Source organism: Pseudorasbora parva, chromosome 19, assembly GCF_024679245.1.
Source record: "Pseudorasbora parva isolate DD20220531a chromosome 19, ASM2467924v1, whole genome shotgun sequence".
NCBI classification, from domain to species: Eukaryota; Metazoa; Chordata; class Actinopteri; order Cypriniformes; family Gobionidae; genus Pseudorasbora; species Pseudorasbora parva.
This window is the reverse complement of record NC_090190.1, coordinates 32,063,321-32,079,802: the sequence shown is the minus strand read 5'-3', so window position 1 is coordinate 32,079,802 and position 16,482 is coordinate 32,063,321. Positions and strand designations below refer to the sequence as shown.

General features: G+C 36.8%; 1 protein-coding gene across 1 annotated transcript; it reads left to right on the top strand.

The window, feature by feature from the left end:
• Positions 1-645: 645 nt before the first annotated feature.
• Positions 646-16,265, top strand: rcvrn3 (recoverin 3). The gene is made up of 4 exons (XM_067426027.1): positions 646-697; positions 2,875-3,262; positions 11,345-11,456; positions 15,926-16,265. The coding sequence occupies exons 2-4, from the start codon at positions 2,882-2,884 to the stop codon at positions 16,006-16,008; spliced, it is 576 nt and encodes a 191-aa protein (XP_067282128.1). The 5' UTR covers positions 646-697; positions 2,875-2,881; the 3' UTR covers positions 16,009-16,265.
• The last annotated feature ends 217 nt before the right edge of the window (positions 16,266-16,482 follow it).

The following is a 16,482-nucleotide window of genomic DNA, read 5'->3' as shown; positions in this document are numbered from 1 at the left end:
ACCCTTTATCCCCCCAGTCCCACGCCCCTGCTGGGAGAGTAAGAGTGATTCTTTAAGAAATTTGATTTTATACTTAAGTTTTAAAGTAGGAGTAAATTTCATGAATTCTCTGCACTTAAGACTAAAATGGCACTTTGAGAAGCTTAATAAATACAGGCCCTGGTCTTAAAGTGCCAGCATACAAATGTACCGTATTAATAATCAACCAACAAAAAAAAGAAAAATTCTGCTCTTGACTGAATCACTTTTGTAACTTTAATAAGAGTAAATATATATTTAATTTACACACTAAAGACTTTATACATTTGCTTGAAGTTTTTCATTTTTTCATTTCATTTTCTTTTTTCTACTGTAGTTTGTTTTCTTTGCTCTTTCTTTATCGTTGTTTTTTGTCTACTTCATGCTTTTTTAGGCTAGTATTATTTATATTGATAAAAAATTAAAATTATATTGATAAATTGTGATGATAATTATGACATTTCAGTGGTATTAAAAATGTTGTGGTTAAAAAGGACAGAACAGAAACTGTGCATTATGGAATGTAAATCTCTTTCTGTCTGAGCCTTGGGCAATCTTGCGTAATTGACTTAACCCAGTGTGAAGTATAGCCACCTCCCTCAACACGGCCTCATTACTCTTCCACACTCCAGCTTGATTGCTTGCACCGTGATTCTTCACCCTTGAACCACAACCACAGGTATGTGGCTTACTCCATACTTCTTACATCCTTTGAGTTTATTTAATTACAGTTTTTTTTGTTGTTGTTGTATTTATTATTTTTAATTGCTTTTAATAAAGCTATGGAAGGAACTTATATCAGGCTAAATCTGTAAAATAGTTTGGGCAAAAATGCATAGACTAAACAGTTTTTTGTTTACTGCAGTTAATAAGGACACTTTCATATTTAATGACTTGTAAGGCACAGCCACTGACTGTTTTCACTAAAAAAATCTTGTTAATAGTTCACATAGTATCATAAAAGTAAGTAACCATAATTTCTGCAAGCAAATTTCTGCAAGCAAAAATGTTTGAAGCATAGATATGTATAAATATATGCCACATTCAACCACTCATGTTGGCGCATCCGCCATCTTACGTTTCGTCATCCACCATAAGAATTAATGCCATAACACTGCATACATAGCTTCTGGTATTAAAACCAGATCTAAGATTTAAATTCCAGAAGATGTCTCTGAGGAAAAGGTATGGTTTGTGTTTTTTCGTATTTACTCAATATTGCAAGTTTTTATTGTGTGTTAGCTGACACCTTCATCTTTTATTGTGTTAGTTCAAAAAATAATCTGCTGAAGTCTATTGTGTTGATATTCATACATGCGTCTAGCTATAGTTGCAGGCACACAATTAACTTGCTCTTAAGTCTTCATGGACCTGTGTTTTGACCGTTCCAATATGGCAGATGGCCCATAGAAACCACAGATAGAAACAGCCATCTATGTTATATATTACTATGGTTAGGACATATTTCCGAAGTGCTGTATTTTTTATATCTAAAAAGACTTATATTGTGACTTAATTTTTCCCCCCTAGATTTGGGGTTGTCATATTCATTAACACAGACACTAATTATCAGCAGAGGGTAATAAAGAGCAATTGGCAGTCAATTTGAGGAACGTTATCCACCCTTTTCCAACTCCAAAGCGGAATTTAATGAGATTACAATGTACTCTTCAACCATCAAACATTTAAAAGGAAATGTAAAAGTGTACTGCATTACAAGTGTACTAAATTACTACAGACCAAGAAAGCTCATTCATTTCAACAAAGCAATATCACAGATGTGATAAATATCTTTGTGGTAATATGATAAAAATGAAATTGGAAACTGGAACATTCAGTGATAAAATTTGTGATTTCTGTCATTATGCCAGACAATCAATATTGTATTTACCTGCTTTAAAACACTCAGTAAACACTCCTAATAGGTGTTAAAAATAAAAATGGGAAACAATCACATTTTAAAGCATCCGTGCGAAAAGCAAACCTGAAAGAGTTGTCCTAGACAGCAGAGGTACGTCTCTAAGATGTCTGTTTAAGAGCGCTTAATCTGGAAAACATCTGATAAATGTCTTAGATAAAGCAGTTTTACTCTTAAGACATTTGCTTAATGTCTATTTAGTGTCTGACAGGAAACTTCTTAGAGACATATTGCAGAAGTAAATGTAGACATCAAATAGATGTCTCCGTGATGTGCGTGCGCTATCCGTGGTGAGGATTTGGGGAGAAAAAAAACAAGAGATTAGTGATTGTTTTAGTTAATCTTGAACTCTTGAACTTTTTCATACTGTTACATTGGAATACAAAGGAAAAAAAGATAAAAGAATCAAAAGGAAATGAATGCATCGACTGAAAAGTGCTCTTGTCATATATAACACCATCACATTAAAATACCAAGCATTACGTTGTTCTCCTAATGTTTGAGAATAGAACATGAAGGAAATTGTACAGCTTGTTCAGTCAAACTGGCTGATATGAATATGGATTTTTTGTGGCGCAACCTTATGATCTAAAATGATGTTTCAGTCTTTTTGATTGAAATTTCCCCAAACCTCCCATAATATAAAACACTGTTGGCATATTGGATGCAATAAACATGACTTAGGTCAAAATATAAAAAAGGACAGGAAACTTTTCATAGACTGTTAATGGTTAAATCGTAAATTACACACAATATATTCCATATTGTAAGGCATATTTTGGTATGATGGCATTTTGACCAATTTAAAAGAAAATGTCGGGGTGAAATATGACCCACACTTGTTCTTGTCAAGTTTTCTGTGCTAATTTCCCATCCGATCTTTACTAAGGACACAATTTCAAGCCTTTGTTCATCAGTTTCTTCTATATTACTCGAAGGGAAGCCATGGGAAACACACAGAGTGGAGGGATTCCTAGAGAGATCCTGGATGACCTCAAGCTGACCACCAGGTTCTCTGAAGCTGACATCACCCAGTGGTACGAGAACTTCCAGAAGCAGTGTCCTACAGGTCGCATCACACTAAAACAGTTTGAGGAGATCTACGGCAAATTCTTCCCCGACAGTGACGCCAAGGCCTATGCCCAACACGTTTTTCGGTCCTTTGACGCGAATGATGATGGAACATTAGACTTTCAGGAGTACATTGTTGCTCTTCACATGACCTCTTCAGGCAAGTCCACCTTGAAGCTGGAGTGGGCCTTCTCACTGTTTGATGTGGACAAGAATGGTTACATCACAAAACCTGAAATGATTGAACTCAGCCAGGTAAGAAATTGAATAGAAAGGTTCAATTTTGCTAAAAAGGTTCTATAATGACAAGAAAGAACCCTTTTGGCACAAAGGTTCTTTAGGCTATTATTCATTAACATTATTCTGCATCATTTTGTAGTTGTAATTACATTATTGTTTATTCAACTGTTTTAGTAACTTAATATCACATTTTAATCATGCTGATTTCAGGAGGAGAAAAACTGAAATGGCACTCTTCATAAAATGAGACAAATATATACATTTTCTAACCCCCATATCTTGAATTATGTGATCATTCACATGCATTCATAAATGCATTTGAATACACTGAATAATACAGTGAAATGTTTGTCAATAATATGAAATATTTAATCCGGAAACTACAAAACAAATGATAATGAATGAATCCAAAAAAGGTTCCATATAGAACCTTTTTCCTGGTTACAAAAAACCCTAAATGGTTCTTTTGATTGAACCCTTAAAAGGGGTCTATAAGGAACCTTTTAGGAATTCCAAATACCTATAGCGCCAATAAAACCTTTTCTTCTGAGTGTATTCTGTACAGCTGCCATCCTACTGGAGAAACCACCATTACACAGATTTACTCAGTTCCCAACATATCTATCACAGCATGTACTATGAAAAAAATATTATGTTTTTCTAAACTCACCTAAAGGATTATTAGGAACACTTTTCAATTTCTCATTAATGCAATTATCTAATCAACCAATCACATGGCAGCTGCTTCAATGCATTTAGGGGTGTGGTCCTGGTCAAGACAATCTCCTGAACTCCAAACTGAATGTCAGAATGGGAAAGAAAGCAAAAGAAATTGTTTTAAGCAATTTTGAGCATGGCATGCTTGTTGGTGCCAGACGGGCCAGTCTGAGTATTTCACAATTTGCTCAGTTACTGGGATTTTCACGCACAGCCGTTTATAGGGTTAACAAAGAGTGGTGTGAAAAGGGAAAAACATCCAGTATGTGGCAGTCCTGTGGGCAAAAAGGCCTTGTTGATGCTAGAGGTCAGAGGAGAATGGGCCGACTGATTCAATCTGATAAAAGAGCAACTTTGACTGAAATAACCACTCGTTACAACCGAGGTATGCAGCAAAGCATTTGTGAAGCCACAACACACACAACCTTGAGGCGGATGGGCTACAACAGCAGAACACCTCACCGAACACCACTCATCTCCACTACAAATAGGAAAAAGAGGCTACAATTTGCACGAGCTCACCAAAATTGGACAGTTGAAGAGTGTCCAAGAAAAAATGTTGCCTTGTCTGATGAGTCTCGATTTCTGTTGAAACATTCAGATAGTAGAGTTAGAATTCTGCATAAACAGAATGAGAACATGGATCCATCATGCCTTGTTACCACTGTGCAGGCTGGTGGTGGTGGTGTAATGGTGTGGGGATGTTTTCTTGCCACACTTTAGGCCCCTTAGTGCCAATTGGGCATTGTTTAAAAGCCATGGCCTACCTGAGCATTGTTTATGACCATGTCCATCCCTTTATGACCACCATGTACCCATCCTCTGATGGATACTTCCAGCAGGATAATGCACCATGTCACAAATCTCAAATCATTTCAAATTAGTTTCTTGAACATGACACTGAGTTCACTGTACTAAAATGGCCCCCACAGTCACCAGATCTCAACCCAATAGAGCATCTTTGGGATGTGGTGGAACGGGAGCTTCATGCCCTGGATGTGCATCCCACAAATCTCCATCAACTGCAAAATGCTATCCTATCAATATGGGCCAACATTTCTAAAGAATGCTTTCAGCACCTTGTGAATTCTGATGTTCTTTGTTAGCTTGAAGAGTGTCCATTCTGTACCACTAGCATCACACAAACAGGTTTCCTCCTGAACACTCTCTCCATCTGTCATTGGTCCGAAAAACAGATAGTCCCACCCCCAGAATTACTGTTAACTGAAACTTGTGGAACAACTGCAGTTATGGAAGAACAAAAATAAATGACAGACTAATAATTAAATGAAGAGTAATGGAATTCTATGTAGAGATAATTAAAGGGCCACTTAAAATACCAACACTCTTTGCAAATACATTAAGATAAAACATTATTAACGTAAACTCTGTCCATTTATATGTTCTGTTTTACTGTAAAATTTTGTGGCCGAAGTGGAGCCATTGCATTTAATATCGAGGCTTATTCGGATTATCTTTTTTTTATCGTTCATCATCTGGAAAAAATAATTCTGAAAGTGATTTCAAAGTTATGGTTTTAAACTTTGCCTTTTTTGAGCTAATTAGCATTAACATTTCAGTTAAACAGTTTGTCCCAGGAACTTTTTCCGCCAACCTGTTGCTGTCTGCCTTTTCATTGCGGTGTAAAGTACCATGAAGATTAGGCAAATTAGTTTGTGACCTAGGATATAATGTGCCAGTGAAATGGTAACACTAGTTTAGAGTCCAATTCTCTCTATTAAAGGGTTAGTTTACCCAAAAATGAAATTTCCTTCATTAATGACTCGCCCCAATGTCGTTCCACACCCGTAAGACATCTGTTCATCCTCGGAATACAGTTTAGGATATTTTAGATTTAGTCCGAGGCCTTTCTGTTCTCTGAATGTAAGTGTATGCCCACTTGCTGTCCACGTCCAGAAGGTAATGAAAACATCATCAAAGTAGTCCATATGTGACATCAGTTGGTTAGTTAGACTCTTTTGTAGCGTCGACAATACATTTTGGTCCAAAAATAACAAAAAATACGACTTTATTCAGCTTTGTCTTCTCTTCCGTGTTCTCAAATAAAGATTCAAACGTTCATGAATCATGATGCGGATCGCGTGACAAACTGGCAAACTGCTGAAATCACGTGATATTGGCGATATGAATCACGAATCAATCTGCTGATTCATGACCGTTTGATTCTTTATTTGAGGTTTGAAAACAAACGCGGAAGACAATGCTAAATGAAGTCGTATATTTTTTTAATTTTTGGACCAAAATGTATTGTCGACACTTCAAAAAGAGTCTAACTAACCAGCTGTTGGTTAACTAATAAACTGTGTTCAGAGGATGAACGAAGGTCTTACGGGTGTGGAACAACATTGTGGGGTGAGTCATTAATGAAAGAAATTTAATTTTTGGGTGAACTAAGCCTTTAACTAGTAGCTTATTAGCATGTATATTAAAATATAAGCTGTTTATTATTACTTATACTTATGAAGCAAATATTAATGCCTTATTCTGCATGACCATATTATACATCCCTTAATCCTACTTTATAAATCACTCAGATTCCAAATGTGAGGTAGTTAGGGGTTCTCAGGGTTTTGTTTTATTTCTGTGATCTATATGTGCATTTTAAGATGCTCTGATGGCAAAAAAAATTGATAACAATAGCTTGAAAACCATGTCAGTGGGCAGATATGACTGATATTCCATTTTTGTCAGTGAAGAAAGTAAACATATGGTTAACTGATATTTATATGTTTTGTGAATCATTTTCACGTTAATTTACTGAAGGCACCAGGAAAGGTAACCAAGTGTATTAAATTAATTCAAAATATGCACACATTCATTACTAATTTTATGCCCAATACAGGCTGAAAGAAATTGAGCTTTTGTATTTACTGAAGACTACAAATGGAATTATATTAGTATACAATATGTAGCCTACACATTCATCATAAATTTTAGGCTATGCCTAATCTGAAAACAGAAAACAGCTTTGTTAATATTTCGTGTTTGTTAACTACAATATGAATCACATTGCATATAGGTCTATTTTTCATTCAAAATGGTGACATTAGACAAAATTGTATTAACTTGGCATCATTAATTTGCGCTCAGCCTAAGCAGCTTCTTTGTGAGCATAAAGCCCACCTACTCTGATTTGATTGGTTTTCTCAAATATTTTGACATTGACGAGCGGTGACAGACCAATGAGTGTCAGATGAACGCACGCACCTCTGCTTCTGACGTGCGCTCTGCTCGGGCCGCTGCAGATTGAAGAACACGCTGATTAACGCAGGCTAAAAAACGGGACAAAGCCAAAGCCTCCCGCCAGTTTCATATGTTTTAAAGGTTAATCCCATATTGAAGCTGTCTGAAAAAGGGCCAAGTGACGCCCATGCTACTTTCCAGTTCCCATTGCATTTAGTTCTCTGCATATAAGCTAAATAAATCATGAATCCCGTCGTTGGTCCATCGGCCGTATTTCTTTCAACTCCATTGTTGATTCGAATAGCAAAAAACTATGAACAGTTTAGTTTGTGGCCAACAAAAAGTTCCTCCCGCAGATTTCGCTCATGTTCAAATTTGCCACATTTACCAACAAAAAGTTGCTTGATTTGAAAGTGACTTATGTGCGAGCTGTGATTCATATATTCCTACACTATTGACATTTAGCAATTTCCCTTTTTTCCTGCTAAATCTCACCAGTGTGATTGGTAAGCTTGCCTGGTGGGGCGACACCACACCTAAGTCATAAGGGATCACGGCTGATTGAATGTGTCTCAGACTAAGAGTCAGGTCGTTTAGACAGTGGCGATTAAACCATAAAGAGCATTTAACATCAAAGCGGACCTGAGATCCGTGATTAGAAGCATAGACTGACATCACCCTTAAGTCTGTGCTCTATAAGAACTCATTGCGGTGGGAGGCAGAAGGATTCAGTGGTGGGTACTGAGAGAGAGATAAGCGCCTCAATGTGCAATCAGGATTTAAGACCACGGACACAGGGGGATTCAATGACATGTCAACTCTTAAGCCTTCTTCTCAGAAATGGCCGATCAATTTCTCAGGGAGTAGTATAGGGTGTCAGACAGAGATGTTGCAGATGAATCAACAGAATAAATGATATCCCTTATTTATGTTATATCATCAGGAGACAGTCAACTTTCATTAAAAGATAAATAGTGTAATATTTTTTTTCTGCTGGATTATGACGACACTGTAAACCCGAATAAGTTGGTAAAAAAAATTACAATTGAGGACATTCAATTGCTTCAAATCCTTTAGATTGAAAAATGTAAAGTTCAAGTGAGCAGAACTCACAGATTTCTATTTTGCTATCATCAAATATTTGAGTAACACAATTCACAAAAATATCATGTAATCTCAAATCTTTAGTAGTGAAAACTTGATTTAACTAGCTAATTCAATAAATGTCACCATGCTAGTGCTTTGGTAACATGAGCGTAGCTCTTTCTGAATGAGGGAAAGCAATATAATACATTTAACATACATCTGTTCTCAAAGTAAGTTCATGCTCCACTCGTCACCTAAATGGAAACTCTAAAAAAAAAACCCAATGTAACAGAAACTCTTCTAAACTAGCATAACAAAACATTAAACAATAAATCGCTTAATGTTGTTGACAGAGACTAGCGCTCCTCATAAATATTACACACTGAACATTTTATGTCTGTTTCATTAATGTTAATCAAGCCATTGAGGTATCATGGGGAAAAAAAGTTGGATATATATTTTGTCCTATATATTTGGTTTTGACTTGGTGTTTGCCAAATTTGGTGTAATTACCAGAGTTTTTAAGGTATGGTTGCTAGGTGATTTTTGTTTCGGAACCTTCAAAAAAGAAGAAAAAAAATCCTCAAAATCGAGTTCAATTCGATGTAGCAGTATTTTTTGTGTCTAATTCCAGCAAATCATACATCATTTTGAACGTTTTTTTTAATAGTAGATGTTAATAATGATATTAATAATTTGCTCATTGCACCTCATTTTGCCAGGATGGGTCACATATAACTTTGATTTACACAAGATGTTCATGTCGGCAGTTTAGAAGTGATACTGTTCATCCAGAGTAATACCATAGTGATTGTGTTATTATTAAAGCTTGTTAGCAGGTCCTCAACTCAAAGCTCCACCACAATGGTAACCAAAACACTACAGATCAAACGGTTAGTTCACCCAAAAATGAAATTGATGTCATTAATGACTCACCCTAATGTCGTTCCACACCCGTAAGACCTCCGTTCATCTTCAGAACACACTTTAAGATATTTTATATTTAGCCCGACAGCGTATCTAAGTTTATGCACACTATACTGTCCATGTCCAGAAAGGGAATAAAAACATCATCAAAGTAGTCTATATGTGACGTCAGTTAGTTAATTAGAACATCTTGAAGCATCGAAAATACATCCAAAAATAGCAAAAACTATGACTTTATTCAGCATTGTCTTCTCTTCCACGGTTGTTTTCAAACCTCAAATAAAGATTCAAATGGTCCGTTTGGATCTTTATTTGAGGTATGAATAAAGTCGTAGTTTGTGCTATTTTTGGACCAAAATGTATTTTCGATGCTTCAAGAGATTCTAATTAACCCACTGATGTCACATATGGACTACTTTGATGATGTTTTTATTCCCTTTCTGGACATGGACAGTATAGTGTGCATACACTTGCATACGCTCTCGGACTAAATATAAAATATCTTAAACTGTGTTCTGAAGATGAACGGAGGTCTTACGGGTGTGGAACGACATTACGGTAAGTCATTAATGACATAAATGTAATTTTTGGGTGAACTAACCCTTTAAAACTTTAAAATAAAGCTTCTATTCACTCATCTTTCTAAAAAATGCTAAATTTCAACATTTACTTTCCCAATTTAAGCATGATGGGAAGTGAAAGTCCTGCTTGCTTGAGTCCTGCATATGTTGCTTCAGTGAAAAATATCTGTACTAGTTTTTACTGGACCAAAATGTTTTCAGAAAATATAACTAATTTAAGTTACAGCAAAGTGATTGAATTGAGTTGGTTGGATAAAACTACTTTATACACAAAATACACCGATTCTTCTTCAGTCAGTTGTGTTGTAATAACACAAAGTTTTTGCATTGAAAATAAACCTTTCATGTTCATAAAAACTAAGTTGGTTGTGTGGAACCACTGCCCATCATTGAATTGAATAGTTTAAAGCGTCAGTGTTTGGGTTTCTTGATTGAAAACATGTTATTTCAAAACGAAAACACCAAGTTAAATCAAAAAGTAAGTATTTCAAGCAACATTAACATGAAGCATTCACATTTGAAACCGAAAACTCATATAGTGGTGTTGAATTAAAATTAACTGTTTAGTGAAAAGCACACCCTATAGAAACAGATAGATCACCCCAGAATAAAAATGATTATTTTGTATTTTACTCTCACCATTCCAAATCAGTAAGGAGAAAGTTCAAACTGCATCGCATTCAATAAAAATCAATGGGGGTTGTCATTGTCAAGTTACAAATATGACCCAAAGCCTGCTCACACCGGGGAAAATAACCGGTGTGCTGTCCATACCAACGCAACATAACATTTCCTTTTCAGCATTTCCTTCAGCATAACATATGTTATAGATTGACATCTGAAAAATTGCAGACTGATTGATTTAATTGAACGTCTGTTCAGTGTCATGCAGATTTATATTTTAGGTTAGAAGTGCACTCCAGATACGGCTGTCCTCTTTATCTTGCTAAAGCTCTTAAGTAAGATTGGTACAGCTGGCACTATTTCATCTGTTTGTATTGAACTATTGTTAGGTAACTTCAGTTACATTAGGGTAAGTCAAATCAGCATGCAAACAAATCACTAAACAAGCAAGTTAAGCTCTAAAGGAGGAGTAAGACAGATATAGCACTCAGGTCAAGCAGACTATACATTTAGCACATAGCCTAAGAGAATCCATTAAAAAAAACTGAGCTAAGCATGGATTACAGAACAAAATAACCTCTTGTGCGTCATAAGATGTTAACCCCCCCCAAAAAAGGTCCATGTATTGGCCAACAATAAAAACCTGAACAGAGGTCTGGACAGAAAAAGTCGTAATAATTATTTATTAAAGGAATATACTATTACTATACTCAGTGCCATCACTCGCTGGGTGAAAAGTTGTGATGAGATTTCAAGATACCACGCATTTTAATCTGAGGGGGAACCTAGCAAACCCATAGCCTGCCCCTAAAGCGATTTCAAGGTGGTCCACAGCATTAATGCTCACCAGGGGCCCCGGTAACCCTAGCTACGGCCCTGACTTTACTATTCTATTAAGTTCTACAGTGTTATAAAGGTCTTGACATACTTGATTCAGCTCTCTCTGATTTCTCATCAGGCCCTTTTCAAACTCATTCCCAAAGAGAAGCAGGCAAATCTTCCCAGCGATGAAAACACACCAGAGAAGAGAGCAGAGAAACTCTGGGCCATCTTTGGGAAAAAGGACAATGGTAAGAAAAAATGATCCTTTCTTAGTTTTTAATTTCTTTCTTAGTAATTTATGGACGCCTGTTACCGCCGCCAAAAAAAAAGGTCGTTGTGTCTTTCCTTTTTCTTTCACAGTTTACATGTCACAATTTGGACTGTAGCTTTACACTGTAAAAAAATACCAACATTTTTAAAAAAGTCTGAAAAAATAAAGCACAATGTGTTGTATAAATATGAAGGAATTTTCCGTATTGGTTGTTTACAGGTGTTTTACCTGTATTTTGAATTACACATTGCATTAAGGTCCTTTCACACCGGACGCGTAACGAATAAGCAAATATTTCGCGTCAAAACCATTCACATCAGCCGCGACACGGATTTGCGACGTTTCAGAGCTCCAACATTCCAAAACATTCGCAGCGACAGCTGAGAAAACACAGGCACTTCATCATTCAGTGAAGATGAGCTTTTCATTTTATTTAAAGGGCCGAGAGTAAGGTTTTGGGTGCCGTCAGTCTTAGAACAGAGTCTGAAGGGGAGGATGCTAATCTTGAACAGGAGCTAAAACTTTATCATGGCCGGTTCTTTCTAAAGTCTGTGGGACAATTTGAGGATCTCCTCCAGAGACGGCAACGCATCTGACGAGACAATCTGACGCGCACTTCAGGGAATCGATCCGAACAGATGTTTCCAGTCGAGTCACATGTAAACATTTCAGTGCCACAGACGTGATGGCAACACGTTCACTTTCCATAATCGCAGACACAATGTTTAGAAAAAAATCAACTATTTATAAAAGGTATATTGTTATTATACTAACTTATAAGTTAAGTTATTGCTGTCTGTATCATACAGTGGGCAAACACAGCTGCAGCTGTACAGCTTACAGTTGTAATCTCATGAGAAATGCCATGCCTGGCAAAGGTTAAAGTTGATTGAATAGCTTGTGACATCAACTGGACATTTCTTCACCTTTGTTTCCTTTTATGTGATTGGTTGAAGCCGTTTTTGTCGCCGCTAGAGTAAAAAAAAAAAAAATCAACATCGAAACGAAAAAAATAAATGTCGTTTTTTCGCCTCAGCACCAGTGTTGCCAACTACTTTAACCAACTAATTGGTTAAAGTAATTAAAGTAATTGCCAACTAATTTTCAGAGGAAGTTGCTAAAGGCAGATCGTTTTGTTGCTAAAAGTTGCTAAATGACATTGTGACGTAATTCTCCATGACATTATTACGTAATCGCAACGCAAAACTACATAGATATTATTTGAAATGCTAATTTTGATTTGTTTGTAAAACTTGTGTAGAAATTATAAATTTGTCCTTTTAAAAAACAATTGTGACTTGCTAACCAAACAATTGTACTCTGAACTATATGCATTTAAATTATTTTGCTAAAAATGTGAAATCCGTGCATGTGCTACTTCTGGTGCACTCAACAAATAATTTTTGCTACTGCTGCTGCCTGCAGTGCAGCGGCAGTGCCTGACTATAGACCTGTGTAGCCCCAACCCCACTCACTGTCTTTTCTCTTCCAGTTTTTACAGCTATTTCCACAGCGATCTTCGGGAATTATGAATTAACTGCTCAGTCTATTTAACTAGCTTGTACGTGTGCTGTTTTAATTAGAGTCACTTTACAAAAGTTGCCAAATAAATGTTAAAAATTGCTAAATTTGTTGCTAGGTGCTTTTTTGGAAAAAAAGTTGCTAGTGTAGTCGGAAAAGTTGCTAAGTTGGGAACACTGCTCAGCACATTTGTGTTCGGTGTGGAAGCGCTCATTACACAAACAGCTGATCGAAGAAAAAAAAAACATTGCACGAATTATGCGCACGTGAAAATCGCGTCCAGTGTGAAAGGGCCTTATAGTCTGTGTTTTAAGGGTAACGGAAATTTCCGTAAAATTACTGGATAATACGCTGGAAGAAAATTACCAGTACATTTTCCGTTATTTATTTTTTACAGTGTATAACTCACAATTGCACATTTTTATCTTACAATTCTGAGACAACGGTCTGAATTGCCAGACATAAACTCGCAATTGTGTGGAAAGTTTTTTTTTCAGAACTGTGAGATATAAACTCGGAATTGCAAGGGGGAAAATCTGAATTAAGGCCTGGTCCACACAAACACGGGGATTTTTATAAGCAGTTTCTCCCTCCTCTGTCCACATGAAAATGCAAAACCCGCTATAAAGCACTGTCAAGCGCATGCCAAACCAACAGGTGACAGTCTAACCCTAACCGTAAAGCCATGTTGGCCAATGAAGCCTGAATATTTTTTTATTGTCAGTTCCGGTTCTGACGTAACAAGCCAAAATCTCCAGTTTTGCTGTCCACATGACATCACTGCAACCCGAGTTTCTAAAAATGTTCACCCTGGCAGAAGTCTTCAAAAAAAGTTTGGTTTCAGTGTCCGGATACTGCATTCGCGTGTGGACAACCTGCCAAACCGCGAAGAAAAAACTGTGGTGTTGAAAATACCTGTGTTGGTGTGAACAGGGCCTAATATATAAACTCACAACTGCAATTTAAAAAGTCAGAATTTATCTCACAATTCTGAGAAAAACAGCAGAACTGTGAGATAGAAACTGACAGATGTGAGAACATTTTTTTATGTTGGCAACAATTATTGGCACCCTTTTATTAAATACTTTTTGAAACCTTGATCCTTTAGCCAAGATAACAGCTCTGAGTCTTCTTCTATAATGCCTGATGAGTTTGGAGAACACCGGACAGAAGATCAGAGACCATTCCTCCATACAGAATCTCTCCAGATCCTTCAGATTCTCAGATCCATGTTGGTGCTTCTTCTCTTCAGTTCATCATTATTTCCTATAGGGTTCAGGTCAGGGGACTGGGACGACTATGGCAGAAGCTTCATTTTGTGCTCAGTGACACATTTGTGTGTTGATTTTGGTTTTGGAACATTGGCCTCATAGAAGATCCAACCATGGTCCATTATAAGATTTCTAGCAGATGCCGTCAGGTTTAGATTTTTTATCGGCTGTTATTTACTAGAATCAATGATGCCATATATCGGAACAAGATGTCCAGGACCTCCAGCAAATTTTTTTTAAATAAAATAGGCCCACAACATTAAAGATCCAGCAGTATATTTAACTGTGGGCATGTTTCATTTTTTTCCATGAAACACATCTGGGGGGTTTTCTGCAAAAAAACTTTTCTTTTCTTTTTTTTTTCACCTGACCACAGAACCAAGTCCCTTTTGACGTTCCAGTCGTGTCTGACAACTGAATATGCTGTAGTTTGTTTCTGGATGAGCGAGGAGGATTTTTATTAAAATCCTACCAAACAACTAGTGGTGATTTAAAGGGGTTGTTCGATTTTTTTTAAAGGCTTTCTGACCCCAAGACTCAACTAATCTCTGTGATTCTCCATCTGTGATCTTTGAGAGTCTTTGTCCATTCAAACTCTCCTCCTCACCGTGCATTAGGATGATATAGACACATGTCCTCTTCCAGATGGATTCATAACATATTTAGGTGATTTGAATTTCTTAATTATTGCCCTGATGATGAAAATGGGAATTTTCGATGCTTTAGCTATTTTCCTACAGTCACTCTCTATTTTGTGAAGCTCAACAATCTTTTGCTGCACATCAGAACTATATTCTGTGGTTTTACTCATTGTGATGAATGATTAAGGGAATTTGGCCTTTGTGTTTCCTCATATTTATACTCCTGTGAAACCAGACATCGTAGCTGGACAGTTTCATGCTCATAGTCACCCTGGGGCCTATTGCACAAAACTAGGATAAGGGATTAAGCCGGGATATCTTGGATATCGTAATCCCTTAGCCTAGTTTTGTGCAATAGGCCCCTGGTGTGATAAAAATGTAAATATTAATGGGAATATTTTACTCATAACATTTTTAGGGGTGCCAATAACTATTGCCAACATGTTTTGGAAAAGTATTTCTCTCATAATGTGATTTACCTCCTTCTTTCCATTCTTTACCCTTCAATGAAAGGTTAGATTTTTGCGGCTTTTTAAATAAAATCAAAATGATAAACATTGCAGATTCATTTTTACAGCCATCTTTGATCATATTTACCAGGGGTGCCAATATTTATGAGCACAACTGTATTTGCCAATTTTTCATATCAACAGAAAAATATACCGGGATAACCTGGCTTTTCTTGAGACTCCCCTGCTTCACAGCATAATGATCATATGCTAAAGCCCGCCCACATGTTAACATGATTGGTTAGAACATTCTAAAGAAACACCAGCGATTTCAAACCGCTTTTTTGAGGCTGTGTTTGGTTAACTGCAGTTTTCAAGAGAAAATACTCAACAATGGTGTTGACTTATGAATGTATGCACATGGTTGCATATTAGCACATTATAAACAGCACATAGCTATTGAAAACTTGATTTTCACCACAGGGGGTTAAATATTTTTTGGCGGAAATCGGTTTTCATAGATATGACAACATTTTCATAGTGAATTCTCTCTCACGCATGCAGAGCGGATCGCAGAGGGGGAGTTCATCCAAGTCGTCGAAGACAGCGAGACTGCGCTACGGCTCATTCAGTATGACCATAAATGATCCAACATAATCATGATCATGCAAACGGCAGTTTTGTCATGCTTGACTTCATGTGAATTTGTTGTGTATTAAATGTGCTCATTAAAGATTTACCATTCTTAATTTGTCACCATTGTTTTGCTAGTTTTTTATATTTATTAAGAACTAGATACAAATTGTGCATTTTATTTGAACCGTAATATCTCATTTAAAGGTGCGCTGTGTAAATTTGAGTGGCAACTAGTGGTGAGGTTGTGAATAGCAAACACCCACCGCTCACCCTTCCATTACGAAGCACGTAGAGAAGCTACGCTGGCCGACACTGGAAAAAGATGGCATCATCTGAGACAACAGAAAGTATAGCGCTCTGTAGAGCAGTTTGTCTGTTTAGGGCTACTGTAGAAAGATGGCCCCGCAAAATGGTGACTTCACTATCGGGACCCGCAGGACCCCACTTTTTATTACGTGACCTTAACTAATTTGTACTCACATCAG